At 42.1% G+C, this 26848-nt stretch overlaps 4 protein-coding genes across 5 annotated transcripts; 2 read left to right on the plus strand and 2 right to left on the minus strand.

Annotated features, from left to right (window-relative positions):
• Positions 1 to 511: 511 nt before the first annotated feature.
• slc22a23b (solute carrier family 22 member 23b) lies at positions 512 to 13683 on the plus strand. The gene is made up of 10 exons (XM_088312823.1): positions 512 to 1614; positions 2820 to 2923; positions 4908 to 5062; positions 8923 to 9109; positions 9192 to 9319; positions 9731 to 9833; positions 10140 to 10366; positions 10593 to 10625; positions 10744 to 10867; positions 11724 to 13683. Exons 1-10 carry the CDS (start codon positions 1186 to 1188, stop codon positions 12142 to 12144), a joined length of 1911 nt encoding a protein of 636 aa, XP_088168949.1. The 5' UTR covers positions 512 to 1185; the 3' UTR covers positions 12145 to 13683.
• Positions 13570 to 16337, minus strand: psmg4 (proteasome (prosome, macropain) assembly chaperone 4). Its single transcript, XM_088312826.1, has 3 exons — positions 15640 to 16337; positions 14630 to 14705; positions 13570 to 13898 (listed from the first exon to the last, which is right to left on the minus strand). The coding sequence occupies exons 1-3, from the start codon at positions 15979 to 15981 to the stop codon at positions 13777 to 13779; spliced, it is 540 nt and encodes a 179-aa protein (XP_088168952.1). The 5' UTR covers positions 15982 to 16337; the 3' UTR covers positions 13570 to 13776.
• LOC148324301 (serine/threonine-protein kinase MAK-like) lies at positions 15862 to 24216 on the plus strand. 2 transcript variants are annotated; one of them, XM_088312822.1, is made up of 16 exons: positions 15862 to 16003; positions 16232 to 16321; positions 16419 to 16590; positions 17333 to 17387; positions 17668 to 17789; positions 17926 to 18008; positions 18404 to 18536; positions 18623 to 18794; positions 18910 to 19077; positions 19906 to 20226; positions 20306 to 20502; positions 20572 to 20693; positions 21854 to 21967; positions 22032 to 22133; positions 22220 to 22297; positions 22376 to 24216. In XM_088312822.1, exons 3-16 carry the CDS (start codon positions 16490 to 16492, stop codon positions 22531 to 22533), a joined length of 1926 nt encoding a protein of 641 aa, XP_088168948.1. In that variant the 5' UTR covers positions 15862 to 16003; positions 16232 to 16321; positions 16419 to 16489; the 3' UTR covers positions 22534 to 24216. The 2 variants fall into 2 exon arrangements, with proteins under 2 accessions (XP_088168948.1, XP_088168947.1); XM_088312821.1 differs by having other exon boundaries at positions 15907 to 16154.
• bphl (biphenyl hydrolase like) lies at positions 23563 to 26710 on the minus strand. The gene is made up of 7 exons (XM_088312825.1): positions 26374 to 26710; positions 25702 to 25805; positions 24969 to 25135; positions 24447 to 24600; positions 24200 to 24331; positions 23836 to 23959; positions 23563 to 23759 (listed from the first exon to the last, which is right to left on the minus strand). The coding sequence occupies exons 1-7, from the start codon at positions 26451 to 26453 to the stop codon at positions 23660 to 23662; spliced, it is 861 nt and encodes a 286-aa protein (XP_088168951.1). The 5' UTR covers positions 26454 to 26710; the 3' UTR covers positions 23563 to 23659.
• Between the last annotated feature and the right edge of the window lie 138 nt (positions 26711 to 26848).

Below are 26848 nucleotides of genomic sequence, written 5' to 3' on the forward strand. Positions count from 1 at the left end.
GTCACACGCTCAGTCAATCGGACCAGCTGCAGTCATAGGCACGCCAATACCGGAATCCCTCCCACGATATTCTAACTTCTCTCTCTTGTGCAGTGTAACCTTGTAACGACCCACCAGGAATGCTGTTCTATGGTGAAAAAACGACGTCTCATTAGTGCCTAAAACCTCGCAAGGACGTATGTGAATTTTGTAATAGTTTGTCGCCCTCGCGCGGCCAGATACCGTCACAACACCCCCTTCACCGAAGCGATCTATTGTCTTTCTCAAACGGATAATGTTACTGCAAAGGTCAAGCAAATGCACGCACAAAAAAATCGCAACATGCGGTCGTTGGAAGCAGCAATTGAAAATAAATATTCGTCATATATACAATGGCGTCGTGTCTGCTTGAATGATTTTTGCAAGAATTTGGGGTAAAAAAGCTGCACAAAGGAGATCATTGTTGCCTGCAGATGCCCGTCACTGGTGCAATCGCCCTTTGCAGACGCTCCTATCGCAGCGCATAGCGCGATCGGGGAAGGGCGGGCTTAGACTCTCCACCCCCACCCCCAATTTCTGCGACCCCCTTTGGCCCAGTGTCCCACTGACCATCCAGTAGCAGCATATTCCTCTGCGTGTGTAAATGTAACCCCCAGAGCGTCAAAGCGGCGTCGAACCGACGATGGGAGGGAGCCCGCATGCAATTTTGCACTTGAAGACCGCCAGAACTGGACTCGCACTTTGACTCCGATCGAAACCTGTTGTGGCGCACATGGATGACCTCGCAGCAGATGTTTAGGTGGTATTCTCTTCCTACCTCTTAAATACAGGCCCGGCTGGCCAAAATCTTCTCCTCATGGATGGATCCCACTGTGGGAGGTGTGCACATGGAACACAAAGCCCATGCTCTCCCGAGCAGCCCATTCCTGTCAGGGAGATCCCCCCAGCCTCCTGAAACGATCTCTCCACTCGGACTTTTGGCTTCAGGACCCCTCTCGGACGAGATGAGCACAACTGTAATGTGATTGGCTTCATTCAGCACAGACCCGCTTTTTTTTTTTTCTGCAAGTATTTTTGTTGTTGTTGCTACGATCAGGATTCATCTGCGGCGTGAGCCCCTTTTGTGTTCGACGAGGCTTAACAAAACACAGAGGGGCTTTGCCTGGCCGGCTGTTTCGGCCAGCTGCTCCGTGGGGCCGGGCAGCGATGGCAGCCGGTCGCCCGCAGCCACACGACCACCCGCCCGAGAACGGCTTCACCCCACTCGATCAGCCAGTACCCAGACTGCTGCCGCACATCGACGCCTCGGTTCTGCCGTCTCTTGGGGGGTTCGGGAGGCACCAGAAGCAGCTCGTAGTTCTGACCTGGATACCGGCATTGTTCATAGGCTTTAGCCAATTCTCGGATTATTTCCTCCTGGCACAGCCCAATGCCACATGTTTGCAACCTTTGGCGAACGACAGCAGGTGGAACGCGGAATCGAACCCGGTAACTGGTACCGGTGATGTGCCCGTGCTTCAACTGCAAGTGAACGGCACCGGAGATGAAGACGGCGACGGCAGCGGTCTGCTGTGCGCCTGCAAGGAGAGGACATTGGAGCTGCACACGGGACTAAGTCAGAATGTGGTTACCAAGGTAACGATGGAGCATTACACAGGCCCATAAATTAAAAAAGAAATCACATCTGTCGACCATTGCGTGGCTTTATCGGCATTGTCGGTGCCAAGACGACAGTAGCACACGACACAAAGACGAACAGTGCTCACCCACTGACCTCAATCTGAGATCGGGTGTACGCGCATGTGCGTGCGTGCGTGTGTGTGTGCGTGTTTTTTTTTAGCATTAGCTTGCCATACGTTGCGAGATAAAGTCATAATATAACCATAGTTTAGAGAGCAAAAGATCGTTTTTCACACTGGACCACCGGCCTTGTTAGAAAGACTTGAGTGACTGAAGTGATTTGTTTACAATTTACCATTTTTTTGACAGTTGATTGACCATTTTTGTGTTTTGACTACGAGGTGTGCTTTGAATGGTCCTGAGAGTAGTGTTTGTGCGTTGACATCTGAATGTGGGAGGAAACCAGAGTACCCTGCATTGGGAGAACGTGCAAACTTCACAGAGGAAGGCCACAGCCGTGATCGAACTCTGCTCCTCTGAAAATCGTGCAAACCACTCGTCCTACACTTCAATATATTATTAGAATTCCTGGAATAACAACGCGGTATTTTAAACTAGCGTCCACATCTCTGGGAAGACGGACTTCAACATTTTAAGTGTGTTTGGTCCTTCATCCAGTCATTCAAAACCTTTGATTGTAAGAACATTAAAAAAAAAAAAAATTTTTTTTTCCAAGAACAGTGTTATTACTGCCCCTCATTTACATGATGATGAATTTTGAGAGGGCTAAAACACAAACTTTTAACAGTGTGTTTCAAAGTGGGATGTCGGAAAACCCCAGACTTGAAAAAAACACATCTTTTGTAAAACGGAGGCTTGTGCATCTTGCACGTTAAATTCATTTACGAACGTCAGAACACGGGGAGTGTTGTTGTTGGAGCCTGTCAAAATATTCCCCAACAAACTCTACATTTACTATGTCCAGTGAATACAATAGTATAATGGTTATGTAATTAATTATGTAGTATAAGGGAACGGATGCTATTAACTGGTACATCTTTAGATGCACCCTGATCAATTGTATTTATCGCCCGAGTTTAGTGTTCTGCACTTACCACCCACACTTTAGCAGCTTGTCTGTTTTTACAATGGTGCTTGTTATACTCAAAATTTGAGAAGTGTCTTCTGATACATGTTTTTTTGTGTGTGTGTGTTTACAGTGGAACTTGGTGTGTGACTCAGCCTGGAAGGTCCACATTGCCAAATTTTCTTTGCTCGTGGGCTCCATAGTTGGCTACCTTGTGATGGGTGTCATGGCCGACTGGTATGTTTCTTTCTTGCCCGTTCCTGTTCTTTCTTTTTTTTTTGGGAGGGGGGCGTGACTAAAGCTTGTCCTAATTAGGAATAAATAGTTATCATAAGTATAAAACATCTCAGTATTTTCATGCGCCTGATGTGACTTGCTCATGTACAATTGCGCTTCTATCAAATCTCTTGCTGAGAGGTCACTGAAACAATATTTATTCACGTAGACCCAAAGAAGGAAATTGATATTGGGACATGCTAATCTGAAATATGTTCCATTTATAGTAACAAGACTTGACGCAGTAGTGCGAAAACTGGAGGGATTGGCAATTTGCTACCATTTGATAGTATGCTATAACATCAAATAGATGAATTAAAATCAAGGATGTTTGACAATTATTGCACAATTTTGCAAGATTTAGTCACTTTTCTTTGCAATACTTGTATGTCCACTCGATCAAAGCAAATGTAAACACATAATCTGCATGTACGTTCCGATATATTCCAAGTGTAGCCCAAGCAATAAGAAATTATTACAGTCTCATCCTTGTCGCGGATCTAAGGTGATGCGTGATTGCGTCCATACAATTCTCACTATAATAATCACGATATGTTCATTAGTTCAAGACCGTACTAAGACTGACTTATTTTACTCATTCATACAGCACATTTTGCAACACATTCACAAAGTACTTTGGCAGAAAGAACACACAATCACGAACATCAAACCCCACATAAACATGAATAACAACTTTAAAAAGGTCGATTATATGAAACCAATTGAGGAACTCGGGCAATTCCTAATCTTATAATATGGACTGAGACCAGAAGGCCTGATGAAGGCTGGTAAATGTCCAACCATCCATCTTTGATCCTGCTTATCATCACTAGGATTGAAAAGAAAAGAGACATTAAAGGCACAATGGCTGCCAATGCAGTCAGCCGGTGAGCCTCCAGTCCGACCTTTATCACAACTCTCCGTCCGTCAAACATAGCTAATTGTCACCAAAAGTTATGTGGACATGTATAAAAATATGATGGTGTGAAAATATTAGTATTTTGGATGACAGTCACATCGTAAAGTCCCTGTCCGTATTTGCCTCGTAGAGTGCCAACGTTCCGCCACGTGTGCGCAAGTGTAGGCATCTGATACATTGTTTAAAAATATTAGCACGAAACTCGCAACATTTACGATCATAGTCACGTCTGAAGCGTTGCCTCATTAATATCCATATGCATATTAATGCTTCAGATGTGACAATCTTCCAAGATGTTGCAAGTTTCATTGTAATATCTTCCGACTATTATTATCACATTTGTATACATGTCTACATTAAATTTGGTGACAATCGGTTTTGTTTTACGAACGTAGAGTTGTGATAGGAATCCCATTGGAGGCTCGTAGAAATTGTCATTCATTACGCTTTTATTTCTCTTCCCCCCCAGTACATGAACCCTGGTAGGAGTGATATCTAAATCATGGGAATACTCGACAACGCCGTCCGGCATTTTTATAGCATAGCAAATATCCAATATGGCTGTGTGTTTTGATACCTAATTGGCTTAAACCTTTTTTTTTTTTTTCAGGAAATCAGATGCCATTGATGTGGGCACATTTATTCCATATACACACTGGCTAAGTGAATGCTGGAAAATGAATTTTAACCGCTCAGTTCCTTTAAGACAAGAATTGACATCAATTTTCCTAATGAGTGGAGTGGCCCTTGTCAGATCACTGTGTGGTCTGAACTGGTCTGGACCCAGACAGCTGAGCTGCCTCTCGGAGGGGAAAAAAAAGCCTATGCGTTGTGTCTTGGATCAGTAACCATGGAAACCGTGTAAAGAAATAGCTTGATTCTAATATGACCTACTGACCAAAACTTCCCCCCCCTCAAACATAGTCCAGCCCGGATCGCCTGCATGCGCTTATTCCATCCTCAATTTGTGACCGTTTATAAACACTTTGTCTCCTCTTTGTTTTTCTTCTTCTCTCTGCTTCCAAGGTTTGGTCGACACCCGGTGTTGATTCTCTCTGTGCTCTTCATGCTGGTGTTTGGTTTGAGTGTTGCCTTCTCTATCAATGTCACCATGTTCAGCACCTTGCGCTTCTTTGAGGGTTTCTGCTTGGCGGGCCTCGCTCTCTCTCTCTACGTGCTCAGTAAGTACACGCCTTACACCTGTCTGCTTTGGCTCGGTTTCCTCACCGCCACTTTCCATTTCCCCCTCTGTGGTCTGATGTGCACTGGGATGGCAAGGAAGAGCGGAACAAAAACAACAGATGTTAAAGTTTGTGCTATATTTTGATTGGGTTTATATTCAGAACAATAATATTATTCATATTGTACATACACAAAATTATAGGTTTATATAATTTTTATTCAATTATAGTTATTTCTTGCGCGACTTCTGTAGAGTCACTATGGTTTCAATTCCACAGAGTGATGGTTAAATGTGAGTGTTAATGGTTGTTTGATATGTCCTCGCGCTGGGACATGTGGTTAGGGGAGGCAAGAGGAGTACAGCCTCACCTAGATCATGAAGAGGCAAACAACAAGCCAAGAATGATTGAATCAAATTATTTTTAATTTGATTTATGTGATTCAGTTTTGGTTTTCTTTTTGAATCCATTCATAATTTTCATAGTCCAAGTGCTGAATTTGCATATCTCCTGTACAAATACATGGATGGGATGTGAAGTGAGGCAGCGAGCAGTCAGCCTCATCTCAACTAGTAGAAATAGCACCGAGCAGCAGCAACTGGCAAATGTCTGGGTCACACTTCCGATTTATGGGTCAAATTTTTAATATGCACTCTAATTTCCTATAATCATGCAAATGTATTTACTATGTATATTACATACTGTATTTATATTTGCTGATCAAGTCAAATCCATGATAAATTCACGAGGCGGAAGGAAGACTAGTATTTGGAGAACATGCAATTGGCTAGTGGCCCTCGATTTACAAGGGAACACCCCACCACTCTCAAACATCTCTTAAAAACTGACTGTTAACGTTATCTTTGATTTAAAACAGTTATTGTCATTTTGGTCTTAATTTACATGCTTACAAGCACTTAAAAAATGTTTACCGTAAATATTTCTGCTCCTGTAATGTCAAAGAATGTGTGGGCCACTAGCGCACTGACTTTAAAGGGGATGGGTGGGGCAAGACCAAATTGGCTGGGAAGTAAGTTGGCTGTGTTCACTCCCACAACGGCGCAAATGGCCCTTTCTAACTACGAGAATACCAAAAGAAATAAAAGTCCACCCATGCGAACAGGATTTTTGACAAAACTGTTACTTAGTGTATAAACAAGTAAAAAAGTGTGTATAATAAATAAGCCTCAACCCTTCATGTGTGATTCATCATAAATCTTTTATCAGTTCTCACTGTTTATATGTACAACATCTCTGTTGCGCTGAGTGATCAGATGGACGATCAAGGGATTATAAAATAGATATGTGAATTTATGCGAGTTGAAATCATCTGGTCAGGCTTGCTGACCTGCTTGAGCACCAGTGGTGTGTTTATATTTTCACATTTTATCCCTCACTCTGCTCTATACCGTGGAAGTTGAGTAACGAAATGTAATATTTTCTCAACAACTCATGTTAACAGGATCATCACTATGTGCTGTTAATTAGAACAAAGTCAATTGTGCGGTTATTGCATTCATGTAAACACCGACATGATTTGCGATACCCCATTTGGTGACCTCATTCTTAATTTCTACCAAGAGAAACATTGAATTCTGATACTGAAATCTCATCGTTTAATACTCCGTCCCCTTTTTTGCACTGCTTTCTCTCTTTCTCCGTCAACGATTGTATTATTAGCACACTCACACACACAAACACACACATGGGCTTACTTTCTGCATCTTAATTTTAAACCTTTCCTCATTTGGTTTTCTTGCTAAAGCATGCAGTCCACATTAAAATCTCACTGGCCTAAATATGCTGACACCGTGCATATTTGGGCGTGGCAGCCATTTGGGACGTTTTTTATGAGTTGGTAATTGAACACCTTGCAGGGCCATGCTGGGGGAGCTTTTAGCATTGAGCTTCTTCCTCCTCATGTTTGTTTTTTATTTTAATTTGAGGCTACGGTCCTCTATTGCAATCACTGTTATAATTTCAACTCACATCCCGAAAGCGAGTTGTGTTTATACTAATCAATCAGATAAAGAGAGAGAGCATTTCATCCCTACTCATAGGGTCAAATTATTACTGTTGTCAACTTTCTGTGTAGTTAAACTGAATTTAATGAGGTGCGGTCTGCATCCATCACTATGCCAATACAAACATTTTACAAGCTGCTTTCTTTTAACGGGAAAGTACAAAGTAAAAAAAATAGAGTTACTGCTTCTTGAATTGTTCAGGATTATGAAATCAGATTACGTCCAAATAAGAACATGTTATATTTAGGAGTGATAATCAGAAAGATCTGCAGAAGCTGGGTAATGATCCTGATCCTTTGAATTAGGTGAGTTGGAGCAGGGAAAAATCTAAAACATCCAATATACCAACATTGAGGAGCTGCTTTTCGTATCTCCAAACTTGATGTGGCAGTTAAGGGTCTGAATCGTAATCTGGTAAATATTGATGCTATTGTTGAGTCTTCTATGAAATATTTAGCATTCCACACCTCTCTGGAGAAACTTTGTTGTGCACTCGCATGCAGACAGTGGTAATATATCTCAGTCCGAGAGTGAGTAACAAACAAGACAAAGTCAGTGTGTGTAGCTCCACTGCCAGCCATCAGTCATCCAGATCAGTGGCGTAACTTGTTGCCTTCTCTTTGGTTCGACAACTTTGTCACTCCGGTTTTGCTTTTCACCAACTGTTTGTTTTCAAGGAAGCGCCTGGTGAATGAATGTGTGGAGGGGAAAAGGGTGGGGGCGATGAGGAGTAATCCTGGGGGATGGGGTGAGACATTTGAGTGGTAAGAACAGGCAGGGGGTAGGCATGGGAGTGAGGCCATACCAGGATGAGCCCACAAGCTGGGGGGTGGGGGCACTGACATAATCAGCACAAGTAAGACCATTCTGCTTCTCGGCGAGAACAAAAGGTCTGTGCTATTGTGTGCATTTCTTGGTGCGCGTGTTTGTGAGTGCGCAATATCCCATTCGAGCTGGTTGAAGTTGAAACCAGCACAGGGAGTCATCGGCAACTGAACTTAAAGGATGGGTATTGTTTTTAAGCCCTTTTCCACCAGTGTGTACCAAGTGAAGCTTGCGTCATTTTTTTTTTAAATGAAAGTTTTTGTTTTGTGTTTTTGAAGAGTACTAAATTAAAATGAGACACATTTGAATGGCAATTGCAAGACGTAAAGGCACTATCAAGTACTTAGACGGATCGGCGAGTATTAAAAAGTAGGTAGTAGTACTTGTACTCAGAGATTCCAAGTGTTTGTTGCATGATGAAGCCGACTCAGATGAGAAGCGAAACGACTTTTGCGGCACTTGCCGTGTGCTCCCACAGGTAGCGTATGAAGACTATATAGTGCGCTATCACAGTCGGCTAACCAACGTAGCGTCGTCGTTGGCACGCATCTCAAAAGGGGCATGTCAAAGCTACCGATCTTCAAATTTATGAGTGTTAGCTGAAAATGTTCCTGAAATGATTAGATGACCATACGTGTTTGAGTATGAAAGTCTTTGCACATGAGGCCCCCCCCCGCCCTCCTCCTTCCACAACAATAGATCATAGCAAAGATCTTGCCACATGGATGACACGTTATCGACTGCATCTTGTTAGATGTAGAAGGTGAAGAAATGGTAGCAGACATGCTGAAACTGAATTGATTTGGTTAAAAGCAAGTGGCACATCAATGGAAGAATCAATTCGAAGAGTCCCCAATAATTCAGGAAGGAAAATCAGTACCGGGTCCACCATGAAACACGTTAGTCACTTTAGTGGATGTTAGTTTATGATGTTGACCATTTCCATCAGCTAACTCATCGTTTTGTTTTTTTCTCATTTCACCAGATTTTTTTCTGCTCTCTTTATTTCAGGGGTTGAGCTTTGCTTGCCCGCCTGGCGTTTCTCCATGACCATGGTGGCCAGTTTCCTGATGGTCGCAGGGCAGCTACTGATGCCTGGCGTGGCTGCTTTGTGCCGCAATTGGCCAGACCGAGATGACTGGCAGGTCCTGCAGATCGTAATCATAAGCCCTTTCGTGTTGATGCTGCCCTACGTGTGGTGAGTTGAGTGAAACTCAAGATCGTTTACACTATTTGCAGTTTTCGTGTATTTGCTCATCTTTTTTTTTTCCGAATTGCAGGATTTTTCCTGAATCATTACGCTGGCTGTTGACCACCCAGCACTACAGACGCTCAAAAGCAATGATGCTGCGCATTGCAAGAAAGAACCAAGTTGACATGACAACAGAACCCAGCAGAGTTCTTGCAGGTGAAAATTATTTCAAACCTAATGTGCAGTTAGCTTTGACTTTATTCAGTATTTTGTGGTTGCAGGAACTTCTTGATATTTCAGATGAACAAAACTTATATAAAATAATGTCAATATGCCCTTCCTGTGATATGATCTACATGCGATTTCTTAAATTTTATTACCTATTATGATATATGCATTAAATCAAATTGGGCACTTGGACCAGCAGTGGAAATCCAGTTTTTACCATTTTACTGTTTATCAATTTGCCCTTTTTACTCTATTCCTTTTTTTGAATTGAAGCAAAAAAGTAGAAAAGTGCAATAAAATTGAAGCCCATTGATAGAAATACACTCATGATCCAAAAGGTTGTATCTATATTTCAAGTGGTCACGTGACAATGCTTTTAAGTGTCCTGTTTTCAAGCAGAGCTGGAGCAGGAGCTGCACAAGAAGCCCCATCGGACCTGCATCGTGAAGATGATGAGCACCAGGAACCTGTGGAAGAACATTGTGGTGCTGTGCGTCAACTCGTAAGTGTGGTTTGGCCGTCACATCTTTAAAGTGGTTTGTGCTGTGGAAATGGGGATCAGATCATTGACAAAGAGAACTTTCCAGAAAACGATGATGACATGAATGTGTCGATTCTCTCGACCAATCAAACGGCATTGTGTCTAATCACTCAATATACTGAACTTAATTTCTTTACCTAAGAGGATAAAGGCATCATATTTGGCCTGAAATGCAGATGGTACCTATAGCGTTGCCACACGTACCTTGAAAAGGTAACTTACCAGTAGTTACTTGCCTCAATTGCTTATATGTGTCCATCTTTGCAGGTTGACCGGCTATGGGATCCACCACTGCTTCGCTCGAAGTATGATGGACCCGGAGGCCCAGCCCACTGCTTTGTGCCACACAGACTACTACACCATGGCTGGAATCGCCGTGGCAACGTGCATGGCGCTGTGCCCCATGGTCGGGCTGATGGGCCGACGTGGAGGCCTGCTTACCTTCATGATCATCACTGCCCTCGCGTCACTACTGCAGCTGGGCTTGCTCAATTGTGAGTCATCAGCAATATTTGAACGACCACCTACAGCTCATCTTTTCTATCATAATCAATCATGATTTGCTTGTCTTATAAAAGTTCCTTGTCACAAAGTCATTTGTGAGCAATATAGCTTAGGATTTGCTGCTCGCTTGCGTCACAACTGCCTCTTGGGAAACTTTTGTCAATAGCGTGTTTTCTTTTCTGACCCTTCCACACGCCAACCACAAACGCGATACAGTGATTGGAAAGTACAGTCTTCGCTATGACACAGGTACCGTACAAGTCATGAATGTTATAATACCCTTTCACATTTGATCAATTTGGTTAAATTACAATGTTGAGTGTGTTTTTTTTTTTTTCTTCCCTGCTTTTCGTTCTTTTTCGGGCAGTCCTGCGGGACAGTCTAAAGAGGAAATTCTCTGTGGCCTTCTCCATTATTGGCATGTTCTCTTCTCATGCTGTCAGCACCCTCAGCATTTTCTTTTGTGCTGAAATCACACCAACAGTCATTAGGTAAGTCTCGACCGTTATGAGGATTATAGAACGAGATCTGTGGGTTTCCTATTTCTTAAATGGTTTATGCCATTTAGAAGTCACTCTTTTGGAATTTGAATTCTGAATGTAGAATGCAAATTCACTGCAGTAAATAGCATACACTAATTACACAATGTAATTACACATACACTAATTACACATAAAAAACAAGGGCTGTATCAAATATTTTGCCTTGACCATGGCGCTCAATTTTGACAGAATCAGAGAGACATTAGCTGTGCAATATGTTAATCAGTGCGGTTGTAGATTGCGATATTAAGATTTTGGTGAACTCATTTAGCTACATGACAGAATCAAAATTTCACACACAGCTGTGAAGGGGCTCTGCAAAGCTACATGGACACTGGACTTCCTCAGCCACCGACCAAGAGTGTCAGGATGGGCATCGACAATAAAATCAAAATGGAGACACCTCAGGGATGTGTCCTCAGTCCTCTAGACTCCCATTCAGCCCACTCGTTCAACCTTTGCAAACTACAACCACGGCAATAGAAATTTTTAAATACATTAAATAACTCGAACACGTTACTTGCAACCTACTACATTATGATATCAATTTGATTTCATTTAATTGTTGGGCCCTAATGCAAAATTGTATTTACTACTTTCTAACCACTAACTGCAGAACTGTGAGGCCAAGACTGATGTGCTGATCCCTTGCTCACTATGCCTGTGCTATTTTTGAATTGTGTTTAGTAACAGGGCGGCATGGGTCTTCACTGAAGACTCAAATTTGCCCTTAGGTGTGAATGTGACCCATGACCCTTGTACGGACGGATATATGCGTTACGTAAATGCTCTTGTCATGACTCAGGGGTGGAGGTCTGGGTCTGGTCTTGGCCAGCGCCGGCTTCGGCATGCTGACAGCGCCCATCATGGAGCTGCACAACCAGAAGGGCTACTTCCTACATCACGTGATCTTCGCTTGCTGCACGCTGCTGTGCATCATCTGCCTGTTGCTGCTCCCCGAGCCGCGGGGTCAGCCTCTGCCCGAGACCCTGGCCGATGGTGAGACGTTCACCCGTCAAACGTTGCTCCATCCGGGCGAGCAGCACCTTCTTCTGGCTAAGAGCGACAGAGACTACTCCCGCGTCCACGACACGCCACTTCACCTGTCCGCCACTGGCGGCGCTACCGTGGCAGCAGCAACCGCTCTGGCAGCGGTACCTGCCTCCTACTCCTTGGCAACTGGCGGCGAGGTGATTGGCAACCACACAATGGCCAATGGCGTTTGAGCACAACTGCAATGAGTTGCGTAGCAATTAGCAGGACTGGAAGGCCATTTGAACTTGGGATTCAACTATTTTAAAGGGAAGCATTTTGGTATGAATCAAATTATATCTTCTACAAAGCGAGGGTGCAATTTCGATGAAGGTAAATTTGTCATTTGTAGTAGTCATTCAAGAATTGCCAAGATATTTAGGATGACTTATTTGTCAAAAGTCTCCTGTGGTGCACTGCGTTCGACTCTGTTATGAGAGTCTTTCCCAGGCTGATGAAGGTAAATGGAGCAGCTATGGGTATGTGCTCTGTGTTTGAGTTGCCATCTTTTAATTGTTATTTTTGCACTACAAGTCGTGATGGGAAAATGAAGCTTCAATTTTGCTTCATGAACCAGCTGTCGCATTTTTTTACTCCTGGAGATGGCGCTGTTGGTTTAAATAAAGGGGTTTAAGAAATAGCAAGTCTGTGTTTTGAGCACATTGAACAGAGAGGGCCATCCAGAGGAGTCCGAAAGTACAACAACTGGTTCAAGAAGCAAATTCGAAGCTTCATATTCCCATCACTAACTACAATTCAAGAGACACAATCAAGCGTCTTGTGTTTTTTAGCCAACAAATTGCAGATGCAGGGATTGGCTCAACCACTATCACTGTTTTGCATGAATGGGCACAAAGTTTTACATGTTATTTTTCTTAATGGTAGTCCACGGTGGCACTTTATCCTCCGAGCAAAAGTCAGACTAGACGCTGATTTTAAAAGCAAGCATTACAGCGGTTAGTGAAGGTGTATGATGGTTGCATGAGCGACCGGATACCTTGGCACACTACGCGTGTGTACTCATTAGAGACTGCAGCTAATGCTAAACTGACATGAGAGTTGAATAGACTTTGAAGTTGTCTTCGATAAGTCTTAATGATGCGTCTCAACATTTGAAATGGCTTTATCTGTTGTTTTGGACATTTTGTCATGTTGCCCAATTTTTGTGGCTTGAATTATGCCCGTCACGAGCGAATATCCAGCTCCATGTCTCACACTGTGTCCCCTGTACTGTGGTAACGATGTAATCCTTCTATGATAACTAGCCAAAAAGCACAATGACAAAAGTAAAGACTAGTCGTGATTAGAATAGAGCAGCCTTCCAAGAAGTGGGTTGTCTGTTTTTAGGGATACTTAGTACTACATCCAAACTGTGTTCATGTACCATTCAATAATGATGTGATACACTCATTCACCTGACAGTTATTATAGTAGAAGCACATTATATAGTAACATTCAATGTTTTCTTGCACTACTACAAACAGAATTGCAGGATCCAACATCTCCCTCGTACTTCTTTAGCATGCATTGTATTTTCAACAGCCTGTATGATTTAATGGTTCATGTTTTCAACAGTTAAACGGAAGGGGAAAAAAACAAACCAACCCAGCCACCAAAACTGTTTTGTAAGTCTTATTTTTTAATGATGCATTTGTACCAAAAGCCATAGGCTTACATGTTTTGATAATAAAATCACCTAATTTATTGTGTCAATAAAAGTACACTGGACGTTACTGTGCGTAGTGGAGGTCATTGATACAAAAAAAAAAAAAAAAGAACAACCTGCTGTTCCTTTTTGTGGACATCAACAGTCTCTTAGTGAAAAATCAAAATTTCCCTGGATGAAGCTCAAGCTCCTTTTTGATTCGGTTTTCCACGAGCAGAGAGAGGCTTGAGTCTGGATTTGGAAGACTGTAACTAACAAACACTTGCTTTTTGGTCTTCTTGGCTGCAAAATGAGACAGAAACACATTCTATAATTAGTACATACAGTCTGGAAGATTCTATTTTATGCTCCCATTCTGTTTTGAGTGTGATCGTTTTTAACCATACGCTATGCAAACATCAAAGTGAAAACTAAAAACTCATTTGGGTCCATCTTCACATGTGACTTCAGCTCAATAGGAGGACTTTGGTCTGGATCAAGACCTGGTCTATTTATAGACTATTTTGGACAGAATCATGTAACACACCGACCGTGATATACTTTTATAATTTTAGTGTGGAAAAACAACAAAAATAATGTATTAATAATTATTCATTTTTTTTTCTTTTATTTGAGCATCACTTGGTGACCAAAATATTCTGGACTAGATTACAATGCATGTTTCTACATTCTGATGACAACAATTTGAAGACATTTTTCTGAAGCATTTAGACTTTTAATTTACAACCACTGATCAAAAGATGATTAATGTTTGACAAAGAGCTTTTTACTTTAGTTGACAATGTCCTTTTCATGTGCATTTTTTTATAACTCATAGAAGGGATCCAGAAGTGAGATTAAAATCACACAACCAGACATTTAATTCATTGTCAGAGTAAAGTTTTTGAGATTCATTTTCAAATTAGAATAAATTGGTAGTCATCATGTGTGATGGAATTGACTGGGGTCAGCTTTCAAACTTCCACTGCAAAATTTTCAAATTGTGTGTTCTTATAAATAAATACATACAATACCTAATCTCTGTGCCAAAGAATTTGGAGTAGTATCTGAAGGGTCCCCCATCACTAATGTAGATAATGGCATTGAGTCCTGCACAAAAGACAGAAAAGGTTTAGTTGTACTGAAACAGATTTTATATCAAAATGTTTTCACTCAGAATCCCCCCTTTCATTTATGACTCACATATATTTGTGGCAAAAGGCCAAAAATACTAAAGGTAAAATAATAATGTAGAACTAATAAAATAGGTTGTAATTGAACTGTCAAATGTAAAGCTTTAATTCAGGAGATTAACCTAAATTCTTTTAACTCAGTTAAATAAATTAACTAAGTTTGATTTCCCTAAAAAATAATCTGCACACTTTGCAAATATAGTACCACATTTTAACACATGATCTCAGAACAAAACTGCGTGCCCAAGTTACCTCTGGGCCCACACTGCTGGAGGGTGGTGCTCGTGGGCAGATTTGAGAAATGTTTCTAAGAAATATGTCTGTAAAGATGTCTCTGTTAAGATCGAATTCAAAAATCAAAGAAAGCTTTGAGAACACTCGGAATTAAATTTACTTCATATTTTGTGATTTTGCATTCAATCCAAGATATTATTCAAGTGAATATCTGTTACAAGCTTCACAAAAATAGTAGTTGAAAACGTGATTAATCGCAATTCATCATGGATTTTTTTTTTAGATTAAATTGTTAACATTTTTTATCACTTGACAACACTAGTTGTAATATAATCATAATAACAAGAAAGTGTATGTCTTCACTTATTTATTCATTTCATCTGAGTAGGCCACAAACCGAACAATGGAGCAATCCAAAGGGGACAGGTTTGTGTAGTCACAAAAGAAGACATGAGATCAGATCACTTCATCATTGACACCATCGTGATCAGTTGCATCACACTCAAAGAAAAAACACATTTCGTGTGACGAGGTCTTCTTAAGACGTTTTGTGTCCCCTTCTAAAGGCAAGTGATGCCAAGTCATATGCACTTGTTGACGATGCGCTTTGGACTCACGTATCTGCTGCTCATTGAAACCGCCAAGTTGGACAGAAGTGGACTCGAACCAACCCAGAGGAAAAACGCACCAGTGAGCTTCATGACGTGAAAGTGAACAGTCTGCTCCATAAATCGTTCCGAAAAATTGTGAACTGAAATAAGATCCAGCACCTCTCCATTTTGTGCTCCGCTCATTTTTTGTGCGTGTGTTAGCGCGCAAACCATCAATTCCCAGCAGAAGCAAGCCAGTTGGTAAACATCAACTTCCGGGTTAGGCAGCCTAAAGCAATCGATCAAATCCTTGTCGATTTCGCTGCTGTAGCTTTTGGTTGTTGCAGTTCTGAGGTGCATCGTTGCCATCCACTGGACAATCTATGTACTGGTACAGTAAAACAAAAAATAAATTGATTGAAATTACTGGCCCAATTTGTGAAATTTCGCCGATATCTAAGAGCATTTAAGATGCCCCAATTGCAACCTGCTCCCGTTTTCAACCTTGCTGCACTAAAGAAAGACCAAGCTTCTCCTCTGAGGTTGTTTCCTGGCATACATTCCGAACCACATGTCAATTTAATCCACTTCCCCTCACTGGGGATTGTTGTGTTTGCAGTGAAAGGCTTATCTCCGTTTAGCTGAATGAGGCATCCCAACAAGCTGCATCCAAACAGTCGAATATCCTTGGAAATAGACAGAAAGGCAGGTAATGGACCAAGCCACGACTTCCATTTCTGTATTAAAAAAGCAGATGATTGCCAGTCTGAGTAAATAATACGGTGTTGTATTGCTTTGCATGACAGTGAGAGAGTGCAGCACTGTCTGACTGGCTCCTCTTTAAGGAGGAGAGCCGAGGGAGGGGCGTCGGTGGAAAATGAACCGCTACGCTATGCTCAAACAGCTGGGGGATGGCACCTATGGAAGTGTACTCCTGGGCAAGAGCAATGAGACTGGCGAGCTGGTTGCCATCAAGAGGTGAGCACGGCTATCTGACCTTTAGAAGATGTCAAAAGGTCAGACAGCACAATTTTGAGATGAGGGAATAAGCGGGCCACAGTAAAACATGTTGGCTCATCCTGAGGTAAACTGAATGTATGAAGAAAATCAAATGCCGTAAATTACAACTTTTGTCTTATTGCTGGACTCTAGATTTCTTAAAATGGGCATATCGTGGAACCTTTTCTTTTTATTGTTTGTATTTGTAGTTATGGCTTCACACAAAGTAAGCAGTGCTGTGGTGACTTTTGCTGGATGTGCAGATTAGCGTTTGCCAAAAGCTGCCTGCAAAGGCGCCACCTGGTCAGTGATGAGTGGCGATAACGGCGCAATGGTCCAGCAGGATATGGGGCAGAACACAAGGCCCCTAAAACCAGGCCAATTGTTTCCCCATCATTCTAGATTCTGGGGGTGTTTTGACGAAAGCATGTCTGACATATTAAAACATCTGGGAACTGTTTGAAATTGCCCAGGCGTACTGTCTGTTCAATGTCATCGGATGAGCGACATGAGCGTTGTTCCTCACTTTTCTGTTTTAAAGAAAAGCTTTTGTCAATTTGATCCATCGTAAAATGTATGTAAAATGGGATCATCCCTAACAAACAGCAAAATCAGAGGAGATAAGAAAGACAGGGCTGTATTCAAAAGCCAGTGAAAGTACATTTTTAGAAGTGTATATGATGCATTTATAATAATCGTGAAGAATGTGTGCTATTTTCAGGATGAAGAGGAAGTTTTTTTCTTGGGAAGAGTGCATGAATTTGAGGGAGCTGAAGGTGAGAATTTGATCCATTTGTAGTAATCCATCACTGGAAATCCATTTGGAGACTCCAATGATAGCGTGGTTATTCCTATGGCACTGCAAACTACAGCCGTGGACATGATCACCAAATGATCTAGTTGTGTGCATGAAAATTATGCATTCTGGGCACAAGATTGTGTTGTAAAATCGAACAATGCCCCTAATTTGAAGGGAGTTTTTTTGTTTTGTTTTTTGTACATTTAACAAATGATTGTTTTTTGTGACTAATTTGACTAATCACTTTCCCTGTACAGTCACTGAAGAAACTAAACCATCCCAACGTAATAAAACTGAAAGAGGTGATAAGGGAGAATGACCACCTCTTCTTTGTCTTTGAGTATATGAAAGAAAACCTGTTCCAGCTCATGAATGAGAGGTAACATGATTTCATTGGAGTTTCTAGTGCTCATGTGGCTTTGGGTCCTTTTTCATCTCAACACAGCATTTCTTTGCATTGTATCTTGACGTAATCCCGTTTGTTTTTTTTGTTTTTTTATCTTTGATTTTGTCAGGAACTATGCAATGTTCTCCGAAAACGAGATAAGGAACATCATGTTTCAAGTGTTGTCTGGCTTGGCTTTTATGCATAAACATGGTAAGAAACAATTGTTTTCTTGACATTACCAAAGTAAGAGCCACTTTGAATCATGAACTTGTTCCAAACATCTTTGGTAGATATTTGAACACTTAATCTATCTGTGCAGGTTAACTTTGGGCTAATAAGCAAGCTTGGTTTGCTGTATCTTGTCTTTTTTCTCAATTCTAAAATCATGTTGAGTTAAATCCATACATCCATTATCCGAACTGCTTGAAGACTCTAAAAAATGTTCCAAAAGATTGACTGTAATTCAAAATGGTACCCTACTCTATGTGCACCCAGCAATTAGCTGGTGACCAATCCAGGCCGTTCCCCGCCTATTGCCCAAAATCAGTTACGACCTGACTCCAATTAAACCCCCACGATTTTTTTACCAATCCATTTCTTTCCAGGGTATTTCCACCGTGACATGAAACCAGAAAACTTGCTTTGCATTGGTCCAGAATTGGTTAAGATCGCAGATTTTGGGCTGGCCAGAGAAATCCGCTCTCAGCCACCATACACTGATTACGTGTCCACCAGATGGTGAGACATACATTACTGTTTGGAAAGTTAAATGTTCTTAATGGAGGGAAAAATCACATTGTTCGCATCATTTGTTGGTTGAACAGGTACCGAGCTCCGGAGATTCTGCTCAAGTTCACTTCTTACAGCTCCCCCATTGATATCTGGGCAGTGGGCTGCATCATGGCAGAGCTGTACACACTCCGACCCTTGTTTCCTGGCAACAGTGAGGTGGATGAGATCTTCAAGATCTGTCAAGTGCTGGGAACTTTGAAGAAGGTCAGCCAACATACAAGAGGCGTTTCCCTCCACTTATTTGTCCCACCTCAAAATGACGGAATTCAGAGTTCAACACATTGACTGCTGTGGTTCTTTTTGTCTCTTAACAAATCAGGCAGATTGGCCCGAGGGCCATATTTTAGCCAGCTCGATGAACTTCCGCTTTCCAAAGTGTGTCCCGACTTGCCTCAGCTCTCTGATTCCTAATGCCAGCGATGAAGCCATCAACCTCATGAAAGACATGCTGCAGTGGGATCCCAAGAAAAGGCCAAATGCTGCTCAGGTGCACCTGCATGTTAATTGAGATTCATTGATCGCTTTAGTTTCTTTACACAGATGCAAGCTGGTCAAACCTCATGTTTTTCTTGATGTTATGACAAATCTCACTTACAGACATTCAAGAAAAACTTGAAAGCCTTGTAATAAGCACAATAAGCACATGTTTAATTTTGAACATTCGCCAAAAAAACAAAAGAACATCGCCGTCAGCATGAAGGGCTACGAACAAGCGGGGAAAATTTGGATGAAACAAAGGACGAAAAGAAACTAATTGACAAGGTGACATGTAGGGAGAATAATACAGTACAAAGGTCAAAAGAAAAGTCTTATAAACGTAAAGCACAACCAATAGGGAGCATGGGCGCTAACAAAAGTTCACACACAACTAAACAAAGAGAATGATAGAAATTTTTCGAGGCTCATGTCGATTTCGATATATGGCAGAAAAAAAAATACGGATTAGTGATTCACGGGCTGAATTATGTAAGAAAAATATGCAATGCAAAGATTTAACTTTTAGGGTCAAATAATTAACAAAAAATGAATAAGAAAATGAAAACAAAAATACTGGGAAAAAAACTTGAATGTGAATTTGCTCAAAGGCAAAAAAACTCAGAACGTATCATAAGGTGTACCGCCTCCCAGTTGCATTTCTGATTCTATGGTGAGCGTTGCACCATCATCATTCTTTCGTTGAAGTCTTGAAGTGATGGTGGGTCGGCCTCCCAAATTTCCAAGCTACCCCCCCCCCAAAAAATAAAAATAATATATAATATATATATATATATTTTTTTTTTCCTCTACATTGTCCGTATTTTTGTATCATTTCCAGGCACTGCGCTATCCCTACTTTTATGTGGGTCAGTCACTTGGTGTCCCTCTGAAGTACTCCAAGCAGCACAAGTACCAGGCAAAGAATGTCAAAAGCGCCGTGGAAGAAAAATCTCTGTGTAGGACAAGCAAGTTGTCTCAGGAGCCCAAAAAGACCCAAACAGAGTCACAGAGCAACAGCCAAGCGCTCCATCAGCCGCTTCATCCCACCCAACCGTCCCAGCAGCCCGACGCACAACAGCAGCGAGCTTGTGCCATCTTGCTCTCATCAGAGGAACAGCAGGAACCCCTCAGCCTGGTTAAAAACAGGCAGCCGATAGCCGTACGTATCACTCGGGTTCACATTACGCCGAGCAAAGTCAAACCATGAAGTTCTAATTTCTCTCATGTTTCTACGAAAGCCCACAAAAGCAGCAAGCGCAGTTCCGGGAAACAGTGTTGCCAGAGCGAGGGCTGGACGAAGACGATGGGGTCAGACGGCCGTCAAATCAGTCGACAGCTGGGATACTGCTGATGATGCAGATGTTGGCGTTTCCATCTCCAAAAAACCCACCATCAACTCTTTGGGGGATGAAGACCACGATGTGTCCAGCAGTTGGTGAGTGCTCATTCCAAAGTACCCTTGCAAGTCTTGAGTTCATGAAGAAAAATACAACTTTTTGTCTAGCTTCCCGGTGCCGAAGACTTCTATACCGGTGAAGCCAACAAGCAGCAATGGACTGAACAAAGGTGATGCAGCAATCTTGTCTCCCAAGCAGCACTACCTGCGGCAGTCCAGGTACCTGCCAGGTAAGAATGCATCTCCTAGTTATAATATAATAATAATAATATTGCCTTTATTAGTCCCACAATGGGGAAATTCGAGATTCGAACCCAGGCCTCCTGGGGAGACTGGGTCCTGAACGCGGCGCCTTAGACCACTCGGCCATCCTGGCAGCCACGAGATTCGAACCCAGGCCTCCTGGGGAGACTGGGTCCGGAACGCGGCGCCTTAGACCACTCGGCCATCCTGGCAGCCAATAATATTCCCTTTATTAGTCCCACAATGGGGAAATTCGAGATTCGAACCCAGGCCTCCTGGGGAGACTGGGTCCTGAACGCGGCGCCTTAGACCACTCGGCCATCCTGGCAGCCAAGATTCGAACCCAAGCCTCCTGGGGAGACTGGGTCCTGAACGCGGCGCCTTAGACCACTTGGCCATCCTGGCAGCCTAAGATTCGAACCCAAGTCTCCTGGGGAGACTGGGTCCTGAACGCGGCGCCTTAGACCACTCGGCCATCCTGGCAGCCTTATTCTTGAGTCACTCGAGTGGGGAGAGGATATATTCTTCAATTTTGATTTTTGTTCATTTTAGTATGATCTTCTTGTTGAAACAGTTTCTTGAATTGATACACATCAGCATGGATTTAGCATCACCCTTTGAAAATCTTCCGGGCGGAGCCAGCACGACGTGATATCATGAAGAAGGCCGATATGACGTCGTCATCGTTTTTCTTCCGATTCATTTTTTTCTTATTTAATTAATTGATAAAAACCTAAGAGTCAGAAGACAACCCCGTTGGGCCAGTGATGTCACGCAGGCGCTGGCTCAAACGGTGGTATCGATACCGAGTTTTCTGCATCGATGAAGAAAGTAATGATTGGAATCTTATTATTTGTACTCGTACTCCTTCTGTTTAGGATAACTTTTTTTGTGTGTCTCTTACACTTTAAGCTGCAAGTTCCACTACTCATTGGGAAACACATACACACATGATCACATGGGAACATGTAGGTTTGAGAATAGTTCCTCTTCCTGGAAAGACTACACTGGTATTTTCTTTCATCAACATCAACAAGAGGACCTTTGAGTCATTGGGAAAAAAATTGTGGGCCATTATTATTTGTATATGAGTACCCTGCCTAGCAGAAAAGCACCAGTGAACCCTCCGACTTTTTGTGCTTTTTAGGCATCGATCCAAAAAGAAGATCTTCGACAGGGAATCAGGCAGTCAGCAGAAGCTTGTGGCGGGACATCTTGGGCTTAGCTCAAAGACAAGAACTGGAGCTCCCTCTTATTAAAGGTCAGGTCTAGCAAGAGGTCACCACCAACGTACGATTTACTTTTGTGTCACTTGTCTTCAACAGACTCCTTCATGTCCAAGACAAATATTTCACCTCTTGAAAAGTCAGATGCTAAAGACACCAGGCAGATGAGTCCACTGGCGCAGATTGGAGCCCCCTCTGCTGGTATGTCACATCAGCACACATCAGTCACACGTCAGCAGAATGTCGCTCCAAAAGAAAAACTGATCGGCCTGACTTTATTCCTTTAGTTGATTTATCAAGCCCTGCTGATCTCAGGATTGAATCAAAAGTCAAGCTGTCCAAGAGTACAATCTTCTCCAATAAAGGTGAATACAAACAATGAGGGAAAAAAAATGCAAAATTTTAAGGTTAGTATAATGAATGTTAACTTTGCCGGTGCCTAGATAACCAGCTTGACCATGAAGACTTCAGAGCTCCTCCAATCCCTTGTCCTTGTCCAAGCGCCAGCTTCTCCGGAATGAACACCTTCTCCAGAAACACAAACATCCCACCGGTACACGGGCGGGTAGACTGGACTGCCAAATACGGAGGCAACCGATAGAGCAACTCAGCAGCGTACAGGACCGGGGGCTCATACTTTGTACTTTTTTTGTAACAATCGGACACAAAATGCCTAGCGACGGACTGAGTTGAGCATTTCTGCAGCAGTATTTTGTTTGTTCGGGAATGTGACCGTACGGATCCATAGTCCGGCTCTGAACAAGGCCTGTCGGTCACAGGATGATTTATTTGTCAGCGGCAGTGCCACTGGTACTGATAATCTTGAGTGAGTTCACAGAGGACAAAAGGAAGCTTTTGACAAGTGACTTGAATCACTTGTTCCACACACACAAAACACTGTACTGTGCAGAAACACAACACAGCCCTTACGGGACTGAAATCAGAAGTTGACACGCATCAAACGGCAACATTGTAAAATCGTCAAGTAAAGATTGTGCGTTGTGCAACTTCCATCTTTCAGTTGCTGGACACTCACCCATGCAAATATACAAAACCAGATATTACTTGGCGCGTGCGCTTTGAACACAGCTGTCACATTTTTTTTTTAAACCTGTGTGCTGGAAATAAATGCGTCAAATTGGACTCGACAAGCCTCGGCAATACTGACCAAAATTAGCACAACTTCCAAGTTTCCTCCTGTTACTTTACAACAATCTGGTTCTGCTATTTTTAAGAATGATGGACTGTTCCGAAAAGCATTCATCAGCTTCCTTAAAGGGGAAGTCAACCCAAAAAATGTCATCCCAAGATTTTGTTCTATACAGGCCCACTAATCTAAACATGAAAATGTGATCAATATTGTTTGTGGAATATGAGTTAAGCCGTAAAATCCACCCGTTTTTATCCACCTCTTCTGGGGACTGAACATGTGTGCGTGTTAAAAGTGACACAAACTCTGACATTTTTAAACGTAAACAAGATGGCGTGGATGTTTAGGGTCCCACATAATTATTAAAAAAAAAAAGAAAAAGGTAAGCGGCTGGGAGCCATTATGTTGGGGAATACATTGCTACATCCAGCAAAGGATTTCTTGAATCTAAATGTAAAAAAAAGAAATAGGGATTCGCTTGTTCTTTTTTTTATAAAGCATTCTTTTTTTTATAGTTTTATTTATGTGTGTGTTATAGCAATGTATACAAAAAATATCTAAGTGTTCTTTTCCACAATTAATTCCGTCCCGCTTGCAGAAATTCTTCCACCACTTTGTTGAATTCTTCAGGAAACCTCAGATGGAGATTGTGTTTTCCTTCTGGTATCAGATGTAATCTGCATTTGGAAACGGAACAGAATCACAATGCATGTACAATGGTGGGCTTTTTCTGATATTATCACACGGTCTCACCGTGATCCCGCGATATGTTTGAGGAGGAAGTACGGGTGACAGCTGGGCACCACTGGATCTTTCTCTCCATGAATGATCAGAGACGGACATCGGATCAGAGGCAGAAGCTCAATGCAGATGCTTCCTGAAGAGAGCATTTAAAAAAAAATATATATATATATATATATAGAGAGAGAGAGAGGAATATATTCAGAAATAATTCATAAAAATAGTTTCATAATGGCGTTATTAGCTTCCAAATTCAAACACTTTGTAAAATAAGAGCTAAGGCAAGATAATATATTGTTGCATATTTTGGCGACAGCACAGAACCAGCACCACCGATATGTAAAGCAATTGATAATGCTCATTTGGCGAAAATCACCTTGAGGTCTCTGTGCAAACTGCGCGATGCCCTCCACCCAGGCTTCCCATGTTTGCGCAAAGACTTGTGGCCCATACACCGCCTCCATCGGCACTCTCATCCCTGCACTCCATTTGGACACATCGCGCACCGCTTGATGGGCCCACGATCCGTACGCACACGCACGAAAGACGACGCAAAATCACAAAAGAGGCTCGTTAACGTTTGACAACGGCCAATTTCAGAGTGCAGAACGCCGTGCGTGTACCATTGTAGATGTCAAGGTCTTCTTGTGTTACGAAAGCGTTGGAGCCCCATACGACCATCTTGTTGATGAACTCGGGGAACCTGGCAGCAGCGATCAGTGCCGTGATCCCGCCATCACTCCACCCCAGCAGAGAGAACTTGACAAACCCCAAGGCCTAAAATCAATGAGAGATGTGAAAGAGACACATTTCATACGGGAAATAATTACAAGAAAGGTCTTTTCATTGGAAAAGTATGTTTCTAAAATATATCACTTAAGTTTCTTTTCTGTTTACTGTTGAAAATGAGCCTTTTCAACATCAAAATATGTCATTGCTTAATTTATCAAGGAAAAGTAATTGTCTTTTTTAGTCTGCCAGTATGTGAAGTGCAGACGCCACCTCGCGAGGCCTTCTTGCCTTTGTGTCGATTTTGGCTTGGCTGCAGCACTCCATGTTAGGCAAAACCGACATGCAGTCGGAGGGATATTCGCTGCGAAACTTGACATTTTACTTTGGACTTACTCTCGCCGTATGTGACCTACCCTCATAAGATCCACTGCATCCCTCGCATCCCTTTCAAAGAAGTCAAGGGGAAAGTCTCTGTCTGGAGGTCGCGATTGGCCATAGCCTCGCGGGTCCCAGCCCACTACTGTCAAATGAGCCGCGTTCAAAGATGTGAGCTGAGGTTGAAAATCTGTCTTAGTGCTTCCTGTTGTAAAAGAACACATTGGGATTTAGAATTTGGTTTCTTAGCTCATTTTGTTTTGTTTTAAATCTGCCCTGTTCAGCTGCTGGGTTTGTATTGTGATGAATAGATATTACATGACTGGAAAAGGTTTGAGAAGAGACAGAACTCTTGTTAAAGGCTGCCACTCTTTAAAATGCCTCCAGTAAGAAACCCCCCAAAAAGGTTCAGCTGTTTTAGCAGGCTTTTCCAGACATTTTTATGCATCCTACTTTGAATGTCATGGGTTAATTCTGAACACTGCCATATCTCTAGTTAAAAAAAAGTCTGAACACTTGTGCAAACAAAATTCTCTCAATAATTAATTTTCAACCTCCTATCATCCCACCCTCGATTTTTTTCCCAGTTGAGTTGTACCTGTTAGGTTTAAGCCATCAATGGTGGGAAACGGTTTGACATGATTTGTCTCGATCTCATTTTTGTACATCACAGAAACCTTGCATGTGAACACAGGGTGTGTTGACTTATTTTTTCTATCCACCTTGAGCTGTTTTTCTCTCTCACAACATAACAACATATCTAGTGTGTACCTAAAGCACCAGGAAGCAACAGTACGGCATGTTTGCCTGTGCCGGACATCTCATAGTAAAGATCGACTCCATTCACATGTTGCTTGCCACTCGTCAGTGAGGAGCTGCAGAAAAAAATAAATAAAAACGTCGGCATTTGCTTTATATATAAAGTGATGTACATCTCCCAAGAAAATGATTCTAGTTCCATACATTTCACTGAATGCGACCTCTTATAACTTCTAATATTGTATTGTTGATCATTTTACTGAAGGAAAACAAAATGTTTGGTGAGTGTGGAGAGAGAGAATGCCATGTGCAATTGTGCAATTGCGCATGCCAGGAAACAAATGTTCACTAAAGAGTATGACTATGAAACAACAACGAAATGAAACCGTTCAAGGTCAAGATTTAAACAGGGTAATTCCTATAACATATTTGAGACACGGTGAAAGTCAAGTTATTTAGCAACATTTAATTTTTTTTTCATACGAAGATACGACGACGACGCCATCTAGTGGCCATGAAACCAACTAGGCATGAATCACTTCCTTTCCACCTACACGTCCTGACAAACATTCCAGCATGCAGCGAGGGGGCTTTTTTTTACTCAAACGACCCACTTCATTTCAACATTTCAACGGCAAAGCGACATTTTGCAGTGAGCAATTCATATCAACGACGGCGTTTTACCAGCAGCAGTGTGACTGCATCGCGGCCGCCGTTCTCGTCAAGCTGAACAGAAGACGGCCTCTGCACAACAACGACGTCATTTGTGCTCTTGCAAAAGCCTAATCGAAGGTCTGGTGATTTGCAGATCGAACAAAGTGTCAGCCAGTCTACTACTACTCGTTTGGCATTTAAGGTCAAAGAACGCGAAAGGACTCGTCCCACAATTCAGATAACTAATCTGGCTCCACGCTTCATTCACATTTAAAGTGAAAGTACCTCTCACTAAAGCCAATTCGGCAGTTGTTTCTCTGCGTAATTAATATGGGAAGAAACAGTTTTGGCTCTAGTTTCATGTTGGCCTCCAAGGGGACACTAACGTGGTGCCATACAGGCCGCTTCTTCTAAAAAAATAGCTCACGAGGAGCCTTGCAAGATTTTATTTTATTTTTTTAAACCAGTGTTCTTTTTTTCAACTTTATTGAATCAATTTACCCAA

This window comes from Idiotropiscis lumnitzeri, chromosome 13 (genome assembly GCF_059441095.1).
Source record: "Idiotropiscis lumnitzeri isolate Australia: NSW breed Sydney's pygmy pipehorse chromosome 13, RoL_Ilum_1.0, whole genome shotgun sequence".
In the NCBI taxonomy this organism is placed as follows: domain Eukaryota; kingdom Metazoa; phylum Chordata; class Actinopteri; order Syngnathiformes; family Syngnathidae; genus Idiotropiscis; species Idiotropiscis lumnitzeri.

What these genes read in the sequence shown, in the direction of transcription:
- bphl (XM_088312825.1), bottom strand. Translation starts at nt 26,453, where the DNA reads ATGACGTCGTTGTTGTGCAGAGGCCGTCTTCTGTTCAGCTTGACGAGA. An exon ending in GTTTGCACAGAGACCTCAAG is followed by an intron (nt 23,960 to 24,199) that starts GTGATTTTCGCC and finishes TGCTCTCTTCAG; the next exon opens with GAAGCATCTGCATTGAGCTT. An exon ending in AAACATATCGCGGGATCACG is followed by an intron (nt 23,760 to 23,835) that starts GTGAGACCGTGT and finishes TTCCAAATGCAG; the next exon opens with ATTACATCTGATACCAGAAG.
- LOC148324301 (XM_088312822.1), top strand. Translation starts at nt 16,490, where the DNA reads ATGAACCGCTACGCTATGCTCAAACAGCTGGGGGATGGCACCTATGGA. An exon ending in GAGCTGGTTGCCATCAAGAG is followed by an intron (nt 16,591 to 17,332) that starts GTGAGCACGGCT and finishes TGCTATTTTCAG; the next exon opens with GATGAAGAGGAAGTTTTTTT. An exon ending in GGAGCTCCCTCTTATTAAAG is followed by an intron (nt 21,968 to 22,031) that starts GTCAGGTCTAGC and finishes TGTCTTCAACAG; the next exon opens with ACTCCTTCATGTCCAAGACA.
- slc22a23b (XM_088312823.1), top strand. Translation starts at nt 1,186, where the DNA reads ATGGCAGCCGGTCGCCCGCAGCCACACGACCACCCGCCCGAGAACGGC. An exon ending in ATGGGTGTCATGGCCGACTG is followed by an intron (nt 2,924 to 4,907) that starts GTATGTTTCTTT and finishes TCTGCTTCCAAG; the next exon opens with GTTTGGTCGACACCCGGTGT. An exon ending in TCTCTCTCTCTACGTGCTCA is followed by an intron (nt 5,063 to 8,922) that starts GTAAGTACACGC and finishes TCTTTATTTCAG; the next exon opens with GGGTTGAGCTTTGCTTGCCC.
- psmg4 (XM_088312826.1), bottom strand. Translation starts at nt 15,981, where the DNA reads ATGGCAACGATGCACCTCAGAACTGCAACAACCAAAAGCTACAGCAGC. An exon ending in TTTCAATGAGCAGCAGATAC is followed by an intron (nt 14,706 to 15,639) that starts GTGAGTCCAAAG and finishes TCTTTTGTGCAG; the next exon opens with GACTCAATGCCATTATCTAC. An exon ending in TTCTTTGGCACAGAGATTAG is followed by an intron (nt 13,899 to 14,629) that starts GTATTGTATGTA and finishes CTCATTTTGCAG; the next exon opens with CCAAGAAGACCAAAAAGCAA.